This window comes from Telopea speciosissima, chromosome 7 (genome assembly GCF_018873765.1).
Source record: "Telopea speciosissima isolate NSW1024214 ecotype Mountain lineage chromosome 7, Tspe_v1, whole genome shotgun sequence".
Taxonomy (NCBI): domain Eukaryota; kingdom Viridiplantae; phylum Streptophyta; class Magnoliopsida; order Proteales; family Proteaceae; genus Telopea; species Telopea speciosissima.
This window is the reverse complement of record NC_057922.1, coordinates 802,289-818,963: the sequence shown is the minus strand read 5'-3', so window position 1 is coordinate 818,963 and position 16,675 is coordinate 802,289. Positions and strand designations below refer to the sequence as shown.

Genomic DNA, 16,675 nt, shown 5'->3' with positions numbered 1-16,675 from the left:
CCTTAGGGGGGGAGACATTACATAGATTTGTAAATGGAGAGCGTTTTTCTACTCACAGTGAACGGTAGGGGTGCAAGTTTAGCCCTGTCGGCCTGAACCCGCCCTGAGCCCGAACATGGTCTGGGCTGAAATATTTGGCCCTGAGGACGGGTCAGGGCTGAAAATTTCTGGCCCTGAGTTAGGGTTGAGGTCTTGAGCTAAGCTTGGCCTGGCCCGGCCCGACCCTGATTTAAGTTATACTATAAAATATATATTGATATAATTTATACATTATAGACTTTAAATTTCACCCACATTTTTTTATATAATATATTATATATGAAGACAATAAGTGTTATATATAATTTATTGTATTATTATTTTATGTAAAATTAATAAGTTCTTCCCAACCCATTCCAACCCATGCATTTCTTTCCCCCTCCCCATGATTAGGGCCAATCAGGGTCGGCCCAGCCCGACCCTGAGGGAGGGTCAGGGTTGGATTTTTTTGGCCTTGAGTTAGGGTCGGGTCGGGCCTGAGCCCGGCTAAGGGGACTTAGGGTTGGGCTAGGGTTCTATAAAGCCCGGCCCAACCCAACCCTATTGCAGCCCTAGTGAACGGTTTGCCTAAGTCCTAAGGTCATTATTAATTTATTACTCCCCTTCGTTGAAGGTCTGAAATATCCTCTTACTTTTTGGCATTCATCCCATGATGGGTTTTTGATGAAGAAATACCTCTTTCACCCATGGTGAAGGAAAACTGCCTCTCAGGAGGGTGTTTCTCTAGAACTTCGAAGTGGGCTTCCATTGGTGCTTTTTTTTAATATATAAATTTGGCCAATGTGGCTATGTTACTGGATACATGACTGGTCCATATGGTATTTTACTCTCTTTTTTTAATGGTAAAAAGAAAAATATTATATTAATTAATTGGTATATAAACAGAGTTTTTACGTTGATCATATCTGGCCAAATAGAGGGCAATATTTACACACAAAAGGTCTACCTTTGCGCTAAAGGAGATATTCTGAGCTATACTATTTATATATAACAAGGTCTTAATCGAATGCCAAAGCCAAGGAGATAAAGATGGAGATGGAAGAAGATTAACAATCTGTTGTTTTGAGCATCACACTTCTTTTATCCTCAACCCCATACTTGAAGCATGGTCAAGGTCAATCCGAATACTAAACATTTGAAAATTTCACATTAGCTCTCTATTTTTTTATTTTTTTATGAAAGCTCTCCATTTGTTTGATAGTGCAAGTACAAGGGAAGAATTCACCGTATACATGGTAAACCATACGATTTGAAACAATTATGAAGTATAACATTTAACTAATCCAAGAGGCGAGGTTTTTATGAAAACAAAATTGATTTGTGATTGGCTCTCACATGTACGTTTACCTGTTGGTAGTTGGTACGTGCAGATGATCTATTCTCAGTTTTAAATTTCATCCATTTTAGCTGAAATTTTCTAAATTTTTTATTTTGGTTACTAAGGCGAAACACATAACTCTTATTCTCTTAAGGCCTAGTCCGAAAAATCTAGTCACTTGGGCAATCTTGGAAATTTATTCATAAAACAATTGTTTAAAATGGTGGTCTCGATCATTTTTATGTGTTGTGTGGGGTGGGCTGGGGTAGGAAATGGATTAAAATCCTATGCAATTCCTTCATCTTTCGGTGCCTTGCAGTTCAGGACTGAGAGCTCGACAATTGGGAGATGCTTCATCCAATGGTGCGAGCTCGATTGATCCAATTGTTTTTCCTTTCTTCTCGAGCTTGGCACCGTTGCATGTCGCATATTCCACATGTCGAGCTCTCAGGCCCAAACTGCAAGGCACCGCAAAATTAAGGCACTATGGAGGATACCAATACACATCATACGTGCAGGTGCACCGAGCCCATTTACATGTCCATAAATGTACCATATTTTACGTATTTATACGTGAGGTTGGATGAAATCAGGTTGTATTAAAAGCAGTCTTAGTTAGGGTTGCAACAGGTCGGGTTGGGTCAAGCTTTTTAAAACCCAGTTCAACCTTTAGTTTTCCTCAGTTGGACCCATGCCTAGCCCGACCCTGAGTCAAGGCTTGATTAATCCAACCCTGACCAGCACTCAGGTTCGAGCTGGGCTGACCTTGATTGGCCTTGATCATGGGGAGGGGGAAGGGAGATGCATCGACTGGGTTGGGCCTGAAGAAAATTATTAATTTTACATTAAATAGCATTATATCACTTATTATTTTCATACATAATATATTATATAACAAAATATGTGCGACGTTTAAAGTTTGTAATATATATATATATTTTATGGTATAGCTTATCAGGCTAGGTTCAACCTGAGGTCTCAACCATGACTCAGGATCAGAAATCTCAGCCCAAGTCCTGTTCAGGCACAGGGCAAGCCAGGGTAGATTGGGGCTGACAGGGTCAAACTTGCACCCTTAGTCTCGGTAGTCAATTCTAACAGGATTCTAGTTATCTGTATTGCCAAATGCCTATACCAATATGGATCTTTGTCCACTCTAGTTCCCTGCCCTGGCCCATATCCCCCCACTGCCTGTAATAAGGGGGGGGGTTGCAATGATCACCCTACCCCTACCCAAACACTATACCTGGGTAGGGTCCACCACCCCTTATTTCAGGCACTTCAGGAGCTGGGATCGGCAAGGAATTGGAGGAGATAATTTTCCATACCTATATAAGCACCGATGCAGATCAGTTGTATAGGCTAAAAAGTGAACTTTATTATGGAAAAGTGGTTTTTGATCTTGATATGAACCAACACATCTGATCTGTATTGATATCAGTATCGATACCAGCAGTGACCGATACAACAGTCGATATCGTGTTTTATAACGTTGGTCCTAGTCCAGCAGCCCAAGGTTGAGAAAAGACGAAACCCAGCCAACTTGGTCCCAAATGGGGCTGGGTCAGGTCCTGCTTGGGGTAAGCCAAGTATCCAACCCAATTGGCCCCCCAAATTGGAGGGCAAAATTGTCTTCCCAAACTCATAGAAAGGCAATTAGGGTTTTTGGCGCAGGATTTGTGTATTTAAGAAGCTCCAAAGAATCCATGATCCTCAGCCCTCTCGAATCGTTCTGTCCATCGTCTCAACGTTTCTCATAGGTTGTTGATTCTTTAAGCTGCGTTATCTGTTTCAGGTTTTCAGTCCATTATAGCTTCTCCGTCATCTCTCTGATTTCAAATTTTTTTTTTTCCGTTAACTTCTGCTTCTTTCTTTCTTTCTTTTTTTTTTTTTCTGTCTTTCTTGTGTGTGTGTTTATGTGTTTATGTTTCAAAGTAGCGGCTGTGACGAAGATTTGTCATGCACCACTCTGATATCGATGATGACATCGATCAGTGATGATAATTGACTCAAAACCATAGATCTGAGCCCAAACTATCTGTTTGATCTTAAAAGTCGATAATTTGTCGTTGCAAGTGTATTGTACATGTCTTCTATTTTGTATTTGATTTTGTTCTTTTCTTTTCTGGAAAAAACCAGAAGAAGAAAGGGATAAAGCTTGAGTTTGGAATTAACTTGGTGGTCGGCCTCTCTAAAAGAGATTCTTGTTAACATCTTCGGATCTCCGTGTGTAAATCTGTTTGTTTCTGATATACATTTTCAATTCCCTTATTCACAGTACAGCACTGGCCTCGATCTATGGTCGTTTATTTGGGAGAGAGTGTGTGGAACCAGGTGATGCGGTCTTTCTGACCAACCATGATGCGGACCATACAGTATAATGATTTATGCTGATGGGGATGAATTTGGTGACTGATGGTTTTAGTCTCTCTCCCAGATCCAATCTCATTCTTATTTTTCTGTTTTCTCGACTTTTTGAGAGTAGAGGGTTTTCACCATACCAATACTTGAACCTTGGTTTCCAAGGTAGCATACAAAGGTTTTGACCATTGGAGCAACCAACGGTATTGGTTTTTTCTCGACTTTTTACTTGTTTGTTTATGTGAAGAAAGGAATATTTGAAAGAAGTTAAAAAAAAAGTATTTCTTTCCCTTTGAAAGATTGGTCATGCGATTTTTTAGGGTGTGTTTGATTGCAACCAAAAACAGGTTACAAAGAGACTCTGTAATCGGATGTTTTTTATACTTCATAAAATGGTATGTTAGTATTGTTTCTTAGTAATCCGAATCTCCAAATTTTGATATACATGATAGGTATCAAAATCAACTCTACCTAAACTTGTAGTGTCAGCTGTACACACAAAATCCTCAACCTAATTGAATTGAATCAAATCATGTGCTCCTCTAGGCTTTGATCAGAACGTGGAAGCTACCCTAGCTTTGCATCCACAGTTGATAGTGTGCTTCTGATATCATAGGTGGATGGGTTATGGTGTTGGATTAGTATGTTAAAGAGTAGGGGTAGATGGGTAATCAGCATGTTAGGGGTTGATGGGTTAGTTGTTAGATTGGGTTTTATATAATGTAGGAGATGTTTGTAATAGGGCATCAAGTCCTTACATTATATAAAGTTCTATCTAACAATTAATTACCCATCTACCTCCCCAACATATTAATTACCTATTACTATGATCGTATCAGCTCTACTCCTCTAGACTCCTTTACACATTTGGCCATTCAATTGTAAAAAATTATTTTAAGCATTGGTGAAACAAGTTGGGTTTAATTTGAATGTCTTCTAGGACTTGATCCAAGCCATTGAGAGCAATCCTAAAGGGCTGCGATTAAGGTAAGACCATGAATAGAAAGGCTTCACTAGTCTTAACTACAGGAAAAAGAGATTTTACAAAGAGGGACGACTAAGAAAGGCAATAATTCCTGCATTTGAATGTGTATTTACCCAGTGAAAAAGAGAAGGGAGAGGAGTCAGGCAAGCCATTGCCACAGGTGGGAGAAAGTAGAAACGGGTGAGGCAGAATTTACAGAACTATCTTCACTATAAAAGAGGGATACGAAATGTATAGTACAACCTTGGTTACAAATAGAATATATTAGTTTTAAGGAGAAATATCATCCCCCTCCCCTCTAAGTATCCATAATTTCAATCTGGTACCCAAGTTTTTAATAATGATAATGCACTCACTTATTTTTGACAGATTCTATCAACTGTACCTAATGGTTAAAAAATGCCATTAAGTGATGATGTTGTCATTTTCAATTTTTCTAAAAGTTTAGATTACCCTTAATATAATTTTATTTTAATTTTACCCTTTTCAACCCCAAACCCTTTTATCTTCTCCCCCCCCAAACCCCTTTCTGCTTTTCTTCATCTTCTTCTTTCTAGCACGCCCCAGCCCTATAAGGGAGAGAGTATGAGAGACTCAATCCTTTGATCATATCTTCTACTTTTTTCTATTTTCTATTTTTTTTTAAAATTCCAATCAATTCCGTGACTGTGATCTGCCGCAAATGCCATTCCTGTCGGATTGTTATTTTCTGCTGTTACAACGTATTCAATTGTTAGAAGGCTGTTGAGAAAGTATTATTTGGATTGTTGATTGAAGGACCTGCAGAATAGTGCATGCGATCTGGTTCTAGCGGCTTTATTGCTGAAATTCTAATTCAGTCAATATCTCCATTTAAGCATCAACTGCTGCTAATATTTTGAAGATCAAAGTAGAAGGTTTATTGCATGGTTGTTGAATGATAAAAGATAACAGAAATTAAATCTCCAAAGCTTAATTTCAGTTTGGGACCAGTGCATTTTTTGGTTTTCTATATATTGCAGCCTGGTTTGATTTGTTAATTAAATCTGATTTTGTAACTTGTTCAGCCCCAATGTTTGGGACATCAAAGAGCATCTCTTAGGTAACCTTCAACCTTAGTTTGGTGGCATCAGATCAATATCTTGGCTGTTATCTGAAATCACTCAAAACCTGCAAATTTTGGATTCCAAAATTTTGGATATTGTTTTTTGGGATTTTGAAAAGGGAGTGGGTCACACTGTGATGAAAAATTTGGTTAATGGAAGGAAAAGAGAGATGGGTTCGGTTAGGGTGTTTGGAGAAGAAGACGAATGTGGTAAGAAGATTGGAGATGGAGATGAGGGTTTAGGTTTCAGTTTTGTATGGAGAAAGAGATGGGTAATATCTAGTCCCAAAAGCTCCATTGGATCTCCTGTTCCATGTTTGATGAATTGCTTCAGAAACTTTTTCTGCCGAATGGTAGATGACTCAACACCATTGCATCGATGCTCATCCATTCCCAAACCAAAACTAGAAAGAAAAAAAGGGTAATGTCGTCTTTTGAACTGTTGCTTTAACATCGTTAGTCATTTACGGGTTTTGGGTTGATATTATGGATACTTAGAGAGGAGGGGATGATATTTCCCCTAGTTTTAAATGATAATTATCTTTTTTTGTATGATAGTTTTTTATTTTTGATGTGTAAATATTTGTAAGAAAAGGAACATTGCAGATTTGCAGGCTTAGGCATGGTTGGTCTGAGAATTTCAGCGTACAATATTTGAATCGATGGTTTAGTTGTTTAATGTGGTCTCGGTCTGGGTCATCACGAAAATTTGAGCTGTGGGCTTGTGCTTGTATGCTTATGCAGTTCTTGGGAGGGTTTAGATTTGAGCCGGTCCTAATCTTTTGCATTTTAACATATTTTACTCGTCAAAATAAAAATCCTTTGTTGTATTACCAGATTGTGCGGTGCACAATCTACGGCACAGTAGAGGTCATGTGACCTGAGGATCTTGGTTTCTGCAATCAATGTGCACAATCCAACAAAGTTCCACAATCATAAGCCTGAATTGGACCAATTATTAATGTGAAATTTACACATATCTCCCTTGAGGGAAGGCTTAATGACAGATTCACCTACGATTTTTTGATATTTGTGTACCTCTCTTGCTTTCTAAAATAATTTTTAAATAAACAGTTTGTTAGTTGTCCCCTGCTAGTTGCGAAGGGTAAAAGTGTTTTAGTCATTTTATAACCTGTAAGCCAATTGTAAATTGGATGATGCAACTGGGATACCATTGGCCTTGAAATCTTCATTCTACAGCAAAATCTTTTGTTTTGTTTTGTTTTGTAATAAGAAAGTGGACAGGCGTACTATTACTCATGATTTAGCAGTTAACATTACAACTAGGCATATGCAGGGAACAATTAAGGCCAATGTTATTAAGCCGTTATTTCCTTAATTTTTAAGGCATTTTCGTTTTTTATCAAAAATAAAAATTGCAATCTTATTTTTTTTGTTCTTTCTCTTTACTCTTTTCACATTGTATTAAATTTTAACATTTGTTTAACTATGCATTAAATAACTTTTAAGAATAAAATAATATGGAAAGATCACAACTTCTTAGTTCACCACTTTTTGTGATAAGTCACACTTTTATGTAATTTTTTTTATAGATTGTATATGTATCTAATATATAAGTTTTTAAAAAAGAAAAAATTTCATTGGCTATTTTTGAAAGCCAAGAAAATAAAAGAAATATAATGATATGATTGATTTATTCATCTATCTCTCTTCAAATTCAAATTTTTTTTTTTTCTTTTCTTGGCTTTCAAACATAGCCTTGGGGTCTAATTGATACACCCCATTAACATTTTCTGAAGCTCAAGTCTATCTACCTAGGGACTTGAAGTAGCAGATAAGAATTATTAAAGAGCAAGAGTTAACACAGTCCACCAAGTATTCCAACCATTTTAGTATATATGTAACACTGTAGTTTTGACATTATTAGAATGGGGTCAGCAAATTCAGATGAAGCTTATGTCATTAACCAGCCCAGCAAGTCAGCAGCAGCGCACGAGATGAACTCTAACCACCCCAAAAAAAAAACAAAACAAAAGATTAAACAAAAACAAACAAACAAATGGAGAGGTCCATTCACGGCGAAGCATTGTCGGGCACGGCATTGCACCTGCGTCAGGGCTTTGAATGCTTCCTTTTTTTTCGTTTGATAGGTAAGTAAGACTTTTAGAAAAATATTACATTTTGGTAATAATTACACTAATCAGATTCAGTTCCTTCCCTATATATATACATGTCTTCATTCACTCCTACATATCAGCCCATCTCTCTCTCTGAGATTTCAATTGAGTTGAGACATGGATCCCTCAGGTGGTACTGAGGCAGTGGTGGTGAAGGGAGATAAGTACAGGTCTCATATTTTGGGGGAAGGAGAGAAGAACACTAAATGGAAATTTGGTGCTCCTCCTAGCTATGATGTTGTAAATAAGCTCTTTGAAGAAGAACGATCTAAGGTGACTTGCTTGCCCCTATTCTCACTTTTTTCTCCTTTCAATCTCTAACCTCCTCCTCCTCCATCTTAATTCCTTTCTCGATTGAGATATTTACCTTTTGGGCTTTGTTTACTGGTAAGGTCTTCAGCTGTTTGGAGTTGGGTTGTAATTATACTTGTGCCAAGAAGGAATTTCCTTTCTTAATCCGTTTTTGGTTATGTACTGTCATAATCTCGTAATATAAATCATTGAAGGGAAAAAGATTCCTGCCAGGGGGTTGGGGAATGACAGCCCCACCATGTTCTCATTGGCCCCACACGCCCCGGCAGCAACCTCCACCCTTCATTGAAGTTAACAAATTAATTATTAGGGCTCATGTTTTCTGTGCCGCTGCGCCCAGACACATGGGCCTGTCACTCAGGGGTAGGATGGTCATTGTGCCCACCCCCATGTGTCTGGGCGCAGCCTGCACCCTCGGCACAGAGAACATTCTCCCTAATTATTATCCTCATAAATTAGCAATTCTTCTTTTCCCCTTACCACCCATTGTGTCCTCCCTAGGACTGGGAGATGATATCTATGTTTCTTTCATCGGTGTTTCCTTCGCCGGCGGTGAAGGAAAACTTTCCCCTAAAAAAGCTCGTAACTTCCTTGCCCCCTGCAAATTTTCCTTCTAACTTGATTCACTTGCTAGCACCAAATTACACAATAGGATGGAAATTTCATCTTGCAATGACTCATGGTGTGTTTTTTTATTTTGAACCCCAAATGAAGACGCCAATTATTATAGGATACCTTGCCCCGCCTTGAACTTGTTGCATTTGTTTTTGTAGGAATGGCCCAAGGGATCCTTGGAAGAGAAAGTGCAAAACCTCGTTAAGACATTTGAAATGGAGCTCTTCCACAAGACTTGTCCAGATGACTACAAAACAGTAAACACTCAGAAGTTTAGGCTCATAGTCAATGGCATGTATCAACAATTAACCAACCAATTGTAACTTCTCTTTCAAGTTTCAAATCCTTACCATTATTAGGTGGAGATTATTTGTTGTTAAGTGAGCTTCTAACTAATGGAATTTGTAAACAATTAATGGCTGGCTAAAATGCAGGAGGGAGACCCATGTCCCTGGAGGAGGTTGCAAAGGTTGGAGGCTACAACGCGTTCTTGCAAACCTCCTTAGCAAACCGTTTGCATGCTTATGATCCATCTACTGAGACAGCCGAGTCATCCCATCATGCATTTGGAACAGCATTCCCTCGTGGATTTGTCTTGGAAATCCTTCAGGTGTTTTCAGGTCCTCCGGTGGTCGCCTTTAAGTTCAGACATTGGGGTTATATGGAGGGTCCATTCAAAGGCCATGCTCCAACTGGGGAGAGAGTAGATTTGTATGGAGTAGGCATCGTTGAGGTACATCCCTTCTCCTTGGTTTGTTCCACCTTTGAAAACCTCGATCACTAAAGTTGTTTGTTTTAGCTGTTTTATGTGTATTATGGGTGATCTGTGGCATTAGGTTGACGAATCCATGCGAGTTGAGAAGCTGGAGTTCATCTATGATGCTGGGGAATTGCTTGCCGGACTTCTTAAAGGTCCTTTAAAGGATTCTGAATCTGACACCTCAGCAAATTCATCTCTCCATTGCCCTTTCTTGAAAGGGATGTAGGAGTTTTGTCAGTAGGTGTTGAACACAGTTTCTAGGCAACATAGTGCTGGAAAAGGAAGGGAGGGAGGGGAAAAAAAGTAAAAAACCTATATGTGATCATTCTCTCTTCTTTTGTGGTGGTCATAATAAAGTCCCCTAATTTGGCCATGAGATGGGAAATGAAAACTGTTGGCCCTACATGTGACACATGAATATATTATGAATAATGAATGAACTAGGAGTGTATTATGATTTATGAATATAGTGAAAATCATGGTTAATGGGATTGTGTTGTAGTTTTCCAAGTGACTCAAAATTGTAAGCATGGAGTAACTATGAAATAAAATGCTGGGTTACATTTATCTTGTGGATGGCAATATAAAAGAGTGGGTGAGTTTCCAGCACTAACAACGATATAGGCCATTCACTTACCCTCGATTAAATTTGTTGCAGCACAGTTTTGCCAGGGCAAAATTTTGGTTCCTCTGCCACAGCATCAATAGAGCGGTTTGGGGGACTAATAATCTTCCACATCCTGATTAAAAGAGATAATTAGCACAACATTTGATGCATCACTGCTCAAAGAATTCAATGAGGAAAATCAGCCTGATCAAGTGATCAAGATCATCATTTTCATCTTTCTTATTATTATTACACAAGTATGCCATCATTTAGTTAGGATAAGGCCTAAATGGGTTAAGTAATAGTCAAGAAAAAAGTTCAGAGCTTAAAAATTAAGCTGCAGATAATACGGTGGAAAATCATATGATCATATTAAGTAGTCAGAAGTGATAAATGCAAGTAGACTACCAAATAAACTAGTATTGGCTTGTGGAATTAATTCTAAAGCATTCCCATGCACTTCCAAACATGACTCAACAAAATGATTTCTACTAGAAAGGTATCTACATAAACATTACTAAGGGTAGCGAGGTTCCTACATTTAACTGTGTCAATATGAAGTCCAACTCACTTCTCATTTCCCTTTCATGCATCAAATTGTACAATCAACCATTTAAAACATGGGTTAGCCTTGGAATTTTGTCCAGTACCCTATACCCACTGTCATTTCTCACAGAATCTAACGTAGGGGTGTTGGTTATTCTATCAACAAAAACTCTCTCTCTCTCTCTCAAATTTCACAATTCCATATCACCATCCCTCTTCCCCTCTCCTCTCACGCTCCATTCTGTTCACTCTCTCTCTCTCTCTCTCACATCAAAATTTCACAATTCCATATCATCCCTCTTCCCGTCTCTTCTCACACTCCATTCTGTTCATCTCTATCCCTCTTTCACTCTTTGTGAGTATAGGGTATCCTAATCCTACTATGAGAAGTTAATATTGTATTTTGGGTACGTTACATAATATTTTAGTGAGATTATGACATCTTTCTTCGACACGTGCAATACTCCACAAGTTTCCAGTAAAGTATGTGGTAGGCTACGAGTTCCTCCTTCAGATTTGGGAATTTAACCTTGAACAGTTCTATCAATCTCATCAAGGGTCATTCCATAAGAGGGCCTCCACAATTCACTTAGCCATGATCATCCTCATGGTCTAACATACTACAACCAACAATCCAAAGGCATGGAAGAAACACTTAGGTCAATCCTTGGGTGGATTTTTCATTGATAATTGTATTTTCATTCCTACTTATTATGAATCTCACCTTAATGTTTTCTCTTTAAGGGCTTGTATTTTCTTCAATTTTTTCACAAGCTGTCTATATAGATATAGGGAAAAGGAAGTCTGTCAGGCTGCATGATGCCTGCGCCCCAGACACAGGGCCGCATAAAATGACTACCGCACCCCCATGAAAATACAAAAATTTCTGAGGGTGCGGAGGGGGATCACTGCCAGGCTGCATGGCCCCTGCACCAGGGTAGGGGCATCCAAAAGGGGTGGGATTTTTCATTTCACGGGAGTGGGGGCGGTCATTTCGCCTTTCCTGTGTCTGGGCGCAGGCATCATGCAGCCTGGCAGCCTTCTTTTTCCCTATATATATATATGGAAAGTGTATATATATAGACAGCTTGTGAAAAATTGAAGAACATACAAGCCCTTAAAGAGAAAACATTAAGGTGACATTCATAATAATTAGGAATAAAAAAATTCACCCAAGAATACAATTAGCAGTGAAATTTACCATTGTTCAAGACAACTAATGGGCAGACCAGGGAATTGTGCCTATTATGCAGGCTGGTTTTGGGCTGTTGTTCCAATGCTTATACTACATGCGGGTGAAGAATACAGGATGCTCAAATAGATCCAACAAATATAAATCATCAATTTCAGGAAGAAAAAAAAACCGCTAAATCAAATATGCACACGCTGAACAACCCATACACACGTCAAGACATTGGTTGGGGGGGGGGGGGGACAAGTTCTACATTAAGAAACACTATACTGTTTGACAGAGAACTCACCACCATGTTGAGATTTCTACATTAAGAAACATTGTATTTGACAGAGCTCTTGCCAACCGTAGTTGTAAAGTGAAGATGAGGACTGACAATTCTCTTTGTTGAAATGCAATGCCCTGTGAGTATTCCGGAATTAAGAACAATCCACAGCCACTTGACCAAGAATATGTTCCATTGAGTTGATAACAATTGTTGCAAACCATAAGTAAAATTGAACGCCTCTGATTCATGACCGGGCATTACATCTCCTCCTCACATCTCCTGTTGCCCTGTAACGCATTACGCATATATATTAAAAAAAAAAAAGTTCCACTAAGAAAAGCAACAAATTAAACTGAAAAGTTCCAAAACCATTTACTGGGAAACCCAATAAATCCCTGACTGGTTGGAACCAATGCTATATTCAGTAGAGTACACGATATATCCTAAGTTCCTAACAAAGAATGTAAGAACTAACTATTTTACTACCTAACAAAGAAGGTAAGACCAGCTAACTATTTACAATCATTTGATGCTTTCTTGAGTGCCAATGTTACTCAACTCATGGTTTTAAAACTCAGGATCAGATCGGCCTGATTACTTGACCTGGATCGGGATCGGCTGTCGCAGATCAGAGTTTTAGGCCTAGTTAAAGGATCCCATGATCCAGCCGGTAGGAAAAGAAAAGGGGAAAATTCTTAGATTTGACCCCTGTTTCAGCAGTAGCAGTCTTCTAAAAGAATTCCAACAGCGGCTCAGAGTTTCTAATTTGGTTTTGTAATTTAATATTAGTGTTAATTCTATTAAGTTCAAGAAATTTGATTGCAGATCAGTATAGCTGTTAGGCTAGTTCTAATTGATACTACGCTAGTTTTTATTTTTGATTCATGAGTTAATTTTGGAAGTTCATACTTGAATGTTGAATCCTACCCAACAAGGCTGATCCCTACATTCCTCTCAGTTGTAAGGACTAGTTTTGATCAATAAATTTCTGCTGTTGCAATACAATTCTGTGGATTCACAGTGACTGAGCAAGTACTTTTTGGCTTCGGGTGACACCCCAGACCATGCAAGCAAGGATTTCTGCTCCTGTATTTGCTGCTAACACTTTAAACTTTCTATATGTTGTTCTTTTCAATTCTGTCCCTGTGATCTACAGTCTAAATCTCAACTTCAACAGGTCCAGTACCAACCATTTTTCAATACCCTGCGGTTACCCTGTTTTCGGATAATTTTCCACTGAATTATTTTTTCTTTCATATTCTGATAGTCATTCCTAATTCCAGCATTTGATTCAAAATCCTGACCCTGAGCATCTGACCCTGAAATGTTTATTGCGGGATCGCTCATTCATCAGCCGATCCTGATCCAGTTGAATCACCCTGCAACTTTAAGTAAAAGCCTAAAGGGATGACCAGTAGTCCCATTTTTTCATTATTTCTCTCATTTTGGCTCCAGAAGCTCCCAAGTTCCAAGATTCATATAATTTACATGGATTTACATATATCTTCCAAAAAAAATTGTTGAAAAACTCATTTTTAAAAGATCCAAGCAATATCTACCCAAGGTTTTTAAGTTTCACAGAATAGGGTTTCAAGGTGAGAAAAGTCCATCTTTTTCGCGCTTTCACCAAATGAGTAGATATGACCTCTTCTGAGATAGATCTATGCATTTAGTGTAAAAAAATTTTTGGGGGAGTTTATAGCCTTGGAGATGTGTAAGCCAAAATGGGGAGAAAATGGTATTTTCCCCCCAAACCCCTCTCCCTTCTTCTTCTCTCTTTTCCCCTCATTTTTAGTAAAAATTTTCAGATTTTTTTGGACAACTTTTTAAGGGTTTGTCAGAAGGTTTGCTGGATCATTTGGTCAGATTGGCCATCCAGCGCTGTATCGAGTGATCCAGATAGGGATCGCCGCTGACTGATCCAAACTGCAATCCTGGGTTTTAAATACTTTAATCAACTATGATTTGCCCATTATTTCATGTCGCTGGGGCAGGACCAGTGGTTGTCGACTTATTTTGCTTCAGTAAGTACTTTGTATATGACATACATGAAATATGTTGACAAAAAAGGGCACATCAAAATCTCCTGAAACAATATAGTATAAAACAGAATTTGCTACCAAAGTTCTCTCTTGAGAACAGATTTGACATGATTAAGCCTTTCAAAGTCATTAAACACACCTAATTATACTCAGTTTTGCTACCGTAGTTGTCCCACACACGGTATACCTTGTTCAACGATTCATCCAGTGAACCTTATTCAATGATTCATCCAATGCTTGCAGAGCAACCTTGTATTGCTCCTGAGAGGTCAACCCTTTGTCAATAATTCGGAGAGCACATTTATTTAAATGATGATACCATTCAATTGGGTTATTGACATCAACGTTTTTCAGAGCCTTGATCCTGAATACATTGGCGCTTAAAATCCTTTCTCTATCGGGGCAGAATATATTGAGACGGGATCTCCTCCACACCATTATAATTGAGGACAGTTAATGCATGCCTACATAGATAGCCTTTAAAGTTAAACCATTTGCAAATACAATGAACTTCCCCCACAGCTGTATTATACAGAACTTCATAATCCCGAACCTCCATCCTGCTGTCCTCACCCTCAACATGTTCTTTAACTATGTATGTTTTGATTCTTGTGTTGTATTAAAACATGAAACAATCGCCTCCACTTCATGCTGAAATTTCTTAAATATTTCCCTCGTATAAAATTTTGAGAGCTGTGATTCAAAAGAACATTTTGTTTTCAATATGGGGGTCAAATGCAATGACTCATAATCTGCTTTGGCTTCTTTTGTAAAGCAACTTCATAGTTGTCGACCAACTCCTTTAAAGGAGTTTGTCGACGTAAGTATCCATCAAAATATATATCCATTCTCTCACTCCTTTTAGTAGTGGAAAGACCAGCTAAAAAGGTGTCCTGAAAGTAAACAGGAACCCATCGTCGTCAATCTTCATATAACACTTGAAGCCATTGATGATCCCTAAGTGCGTAATGCCGGATCATATCCTCCCAATAGCATTTTCGAATTCATGCATTCTCAAAGAGTCATAAACAGCTCTACTCAATGCACGTTTGATTGCTTCATACTCACCCAGTTCTCTCAATTTCTCCGGAACCTTCTGCGTGATGTGGCAACAGAAAGATGATGACAAGATGTTGGAAATGCTAAATTGACTGCTCTTTGCATGGCCCTACACTGGTCAGTGATCATAGCAAATGGTTGACGCCCAGACATATACATAGCCCAAGCCTTGAACAACCAAAAAAAACGACTGTACTGTCTCACTTGCAAGCAAACCACAACCCAATAACACTAACTGCCCATGGTGATTTACTCCAAGAAATGACACCAATGGTATCTCATAGTTGCTTGTCAAGCATGCAGTGTCAACTGCAACAACCTCACCAAAGTAATGATAAGCTGTCCGAGACCTAGCATCAGCCCAGAACACATTCCTTAAATGTCCTTCATTGTTGTGATCCATCAAGCAAAAGAAATTTGGGATCATCAATTGCATGCGGCAAAAAAATTTTGAAAGAGCTTGTGCATCTCCTTCTTTCAGCTTTAACCTTATGCTTGGATCAGCACAATGCAAGGCCTCTCTTTCATCTAAAGGTATGCTTTCATAACCCAATACATCCAGGGGAAGCACTTGATACAAGTTATTTGTTTGAATTCCTTTATAATCTAACTGACATTTTCTTTTGACTCCAGCACCAAAGTTTTTATGTGATCTATAAAGTTGTATATTGGCTGGACTAAGTAAATGGTTATGTTCAAGACTCACTTCAGTCACTCTCCAATTTCCAGAGTCCATTAACCTTAGTCTCAGCAAAGCTGGACAACCAGTTCTTGTGTCTGCTCTTGGACGCGTTGTGTCGCACTTCTGTTTGAAACCTTCCCTACTGCAACAGAGTACGGCACCACATTTCTCTCTATTCTTTTTGTTAAACCATGAGCATCTAACTCTAGTGCCAAATCCCAGTTCCTTAGCATAACAATTGTAGAAGTCATAAGCAGCATCATACGAGTCAAATTCCATTCCTACACATGGTGGGACAGGTTCCTTCCTTTCATTTTCCACATCATGATGACCATCAGAACCTGTTCTGTCACAATTTTTTGACATACCATTGCCTTCATCCTCAAACAACGCTGCACTATTGAGAGAATCCACTTCCATCTGGAGCAGAAAGATGGAAGTAATTGTTTAATATTATCGAATGAAAACACTTATATATGATGCACAGCCATGGGCTAATTCACTAAAGGATAGCACCAATACAATATTCATTATTAGACATTTAGACGATTGGCCAAATAACAAATTTATACGGCAGTATTCTAGGTACTCAGATATGACAGCTTACAAAATTATGGCAAGAAGTCTAGCCAATTATTATAATCCACTGCACTGAGCCATCCGGTGT

General features: G+C 38.6%; 2 protein-coding genes and 1 non-coding gene across 3 annotated transcripts; 2 read left to right on the top strand and 1 right to left on the bottom strand.

Annotated features, from left to right (window-relative positions):
- Positions 1-3,295: 3,295 nt before the first annotated feature.
- Positions 3,296-3,388, top strand: LOC122670212. Its single transcript, XR_006334186.1, has one exon. It is a non-coding gene; the product is annotated as a small nucleolar RNA Z221/R21b (small nucleolar RNA).
- A 4,603-nt stretch (positions 3,389-7,991) lies between these two features.
- On the top strand, positions 7,992-9,869 carry LOC122666863 (pathogen-related protein-like). The gene is made up of 4 exons (XM_043862957.1): positions 7,992-8,198; positions 9,011-9,143; positions 9,287-9,585; positions 9,689-9,869. The coding sequence occupies exons 1-4, from the start codon at positions 8,043-8,045 to the stop codon at positions 9,836-9,838; spliced, it is 738 nt and encodes a 245-aa protein (XP_043718892.1). The 5' UTR covers positions 7,992-8,042; the 3' UTR covers positions 9,839-9,869.
- Positions 9,870-15,243: 5,374 nt separating this feature from the next.
- On the bottom strand, positions 15,244-16,428 carry LOC122667265 (protein FAR1-RELATED SEQUENCE 6-like). Its single transcript, XM_043863517.1, has 2 exons — positions 15,523-16,428; positions 15,244-15,435 (listed from the first exon to the last, which is right to left on the bottom strand). Exons 1-2 carry the CDS (start codon positions 16,426-16,428, stop codon positions 15,244-15,246), a joined length of 1,098 nt encoding a protein of 365 aa, XP_043719452.1.
- Between the last annotated feature and the right edge of the window lie 247 nt (positions 16,429-16,675).

Excerpts from the sequence above, each read along its gene's own strand:
- LOC122667265 (XM_043863517.1), bottom strand. The coding sequence starts at position 16,428 with ATGGAAGTGGATTCTCTCAATAGTGCAGCGTTGTTTGAGGATGAAGGC. Across the intron at positions 15,436-15,522 it reads GTTTGCTTGCAAGTGAGACA|GGCCATGCAAAGAGCAGTCA; the intron begins GTACAGTCGTTT and ends TGACCAGTGTAG.
- LOC122666863 (XM_043862957.1), top strand. The coding sequence starts at position 8,043 with ATGGATCCCTCAGGTGGTACTGAGGCAGTGGTGGTGAAGGGAGATAAG. Across the intron at positions 8,199-9,010 it reads TTGAAGAAGAACGATCTAAG|GAATGGCCCAAGGGATCCTT; the intron begins GTGACTTGCTTG and ends TTGTTTTTGTAG. Across the intron at positions 9,144-9,286 it reads GTTTAGGCTCATAGTCAATG|GAGGGAGACCCATGTCCCTG; the intron begins GCATGTATCAAC and ends GCTAAAATGCAG.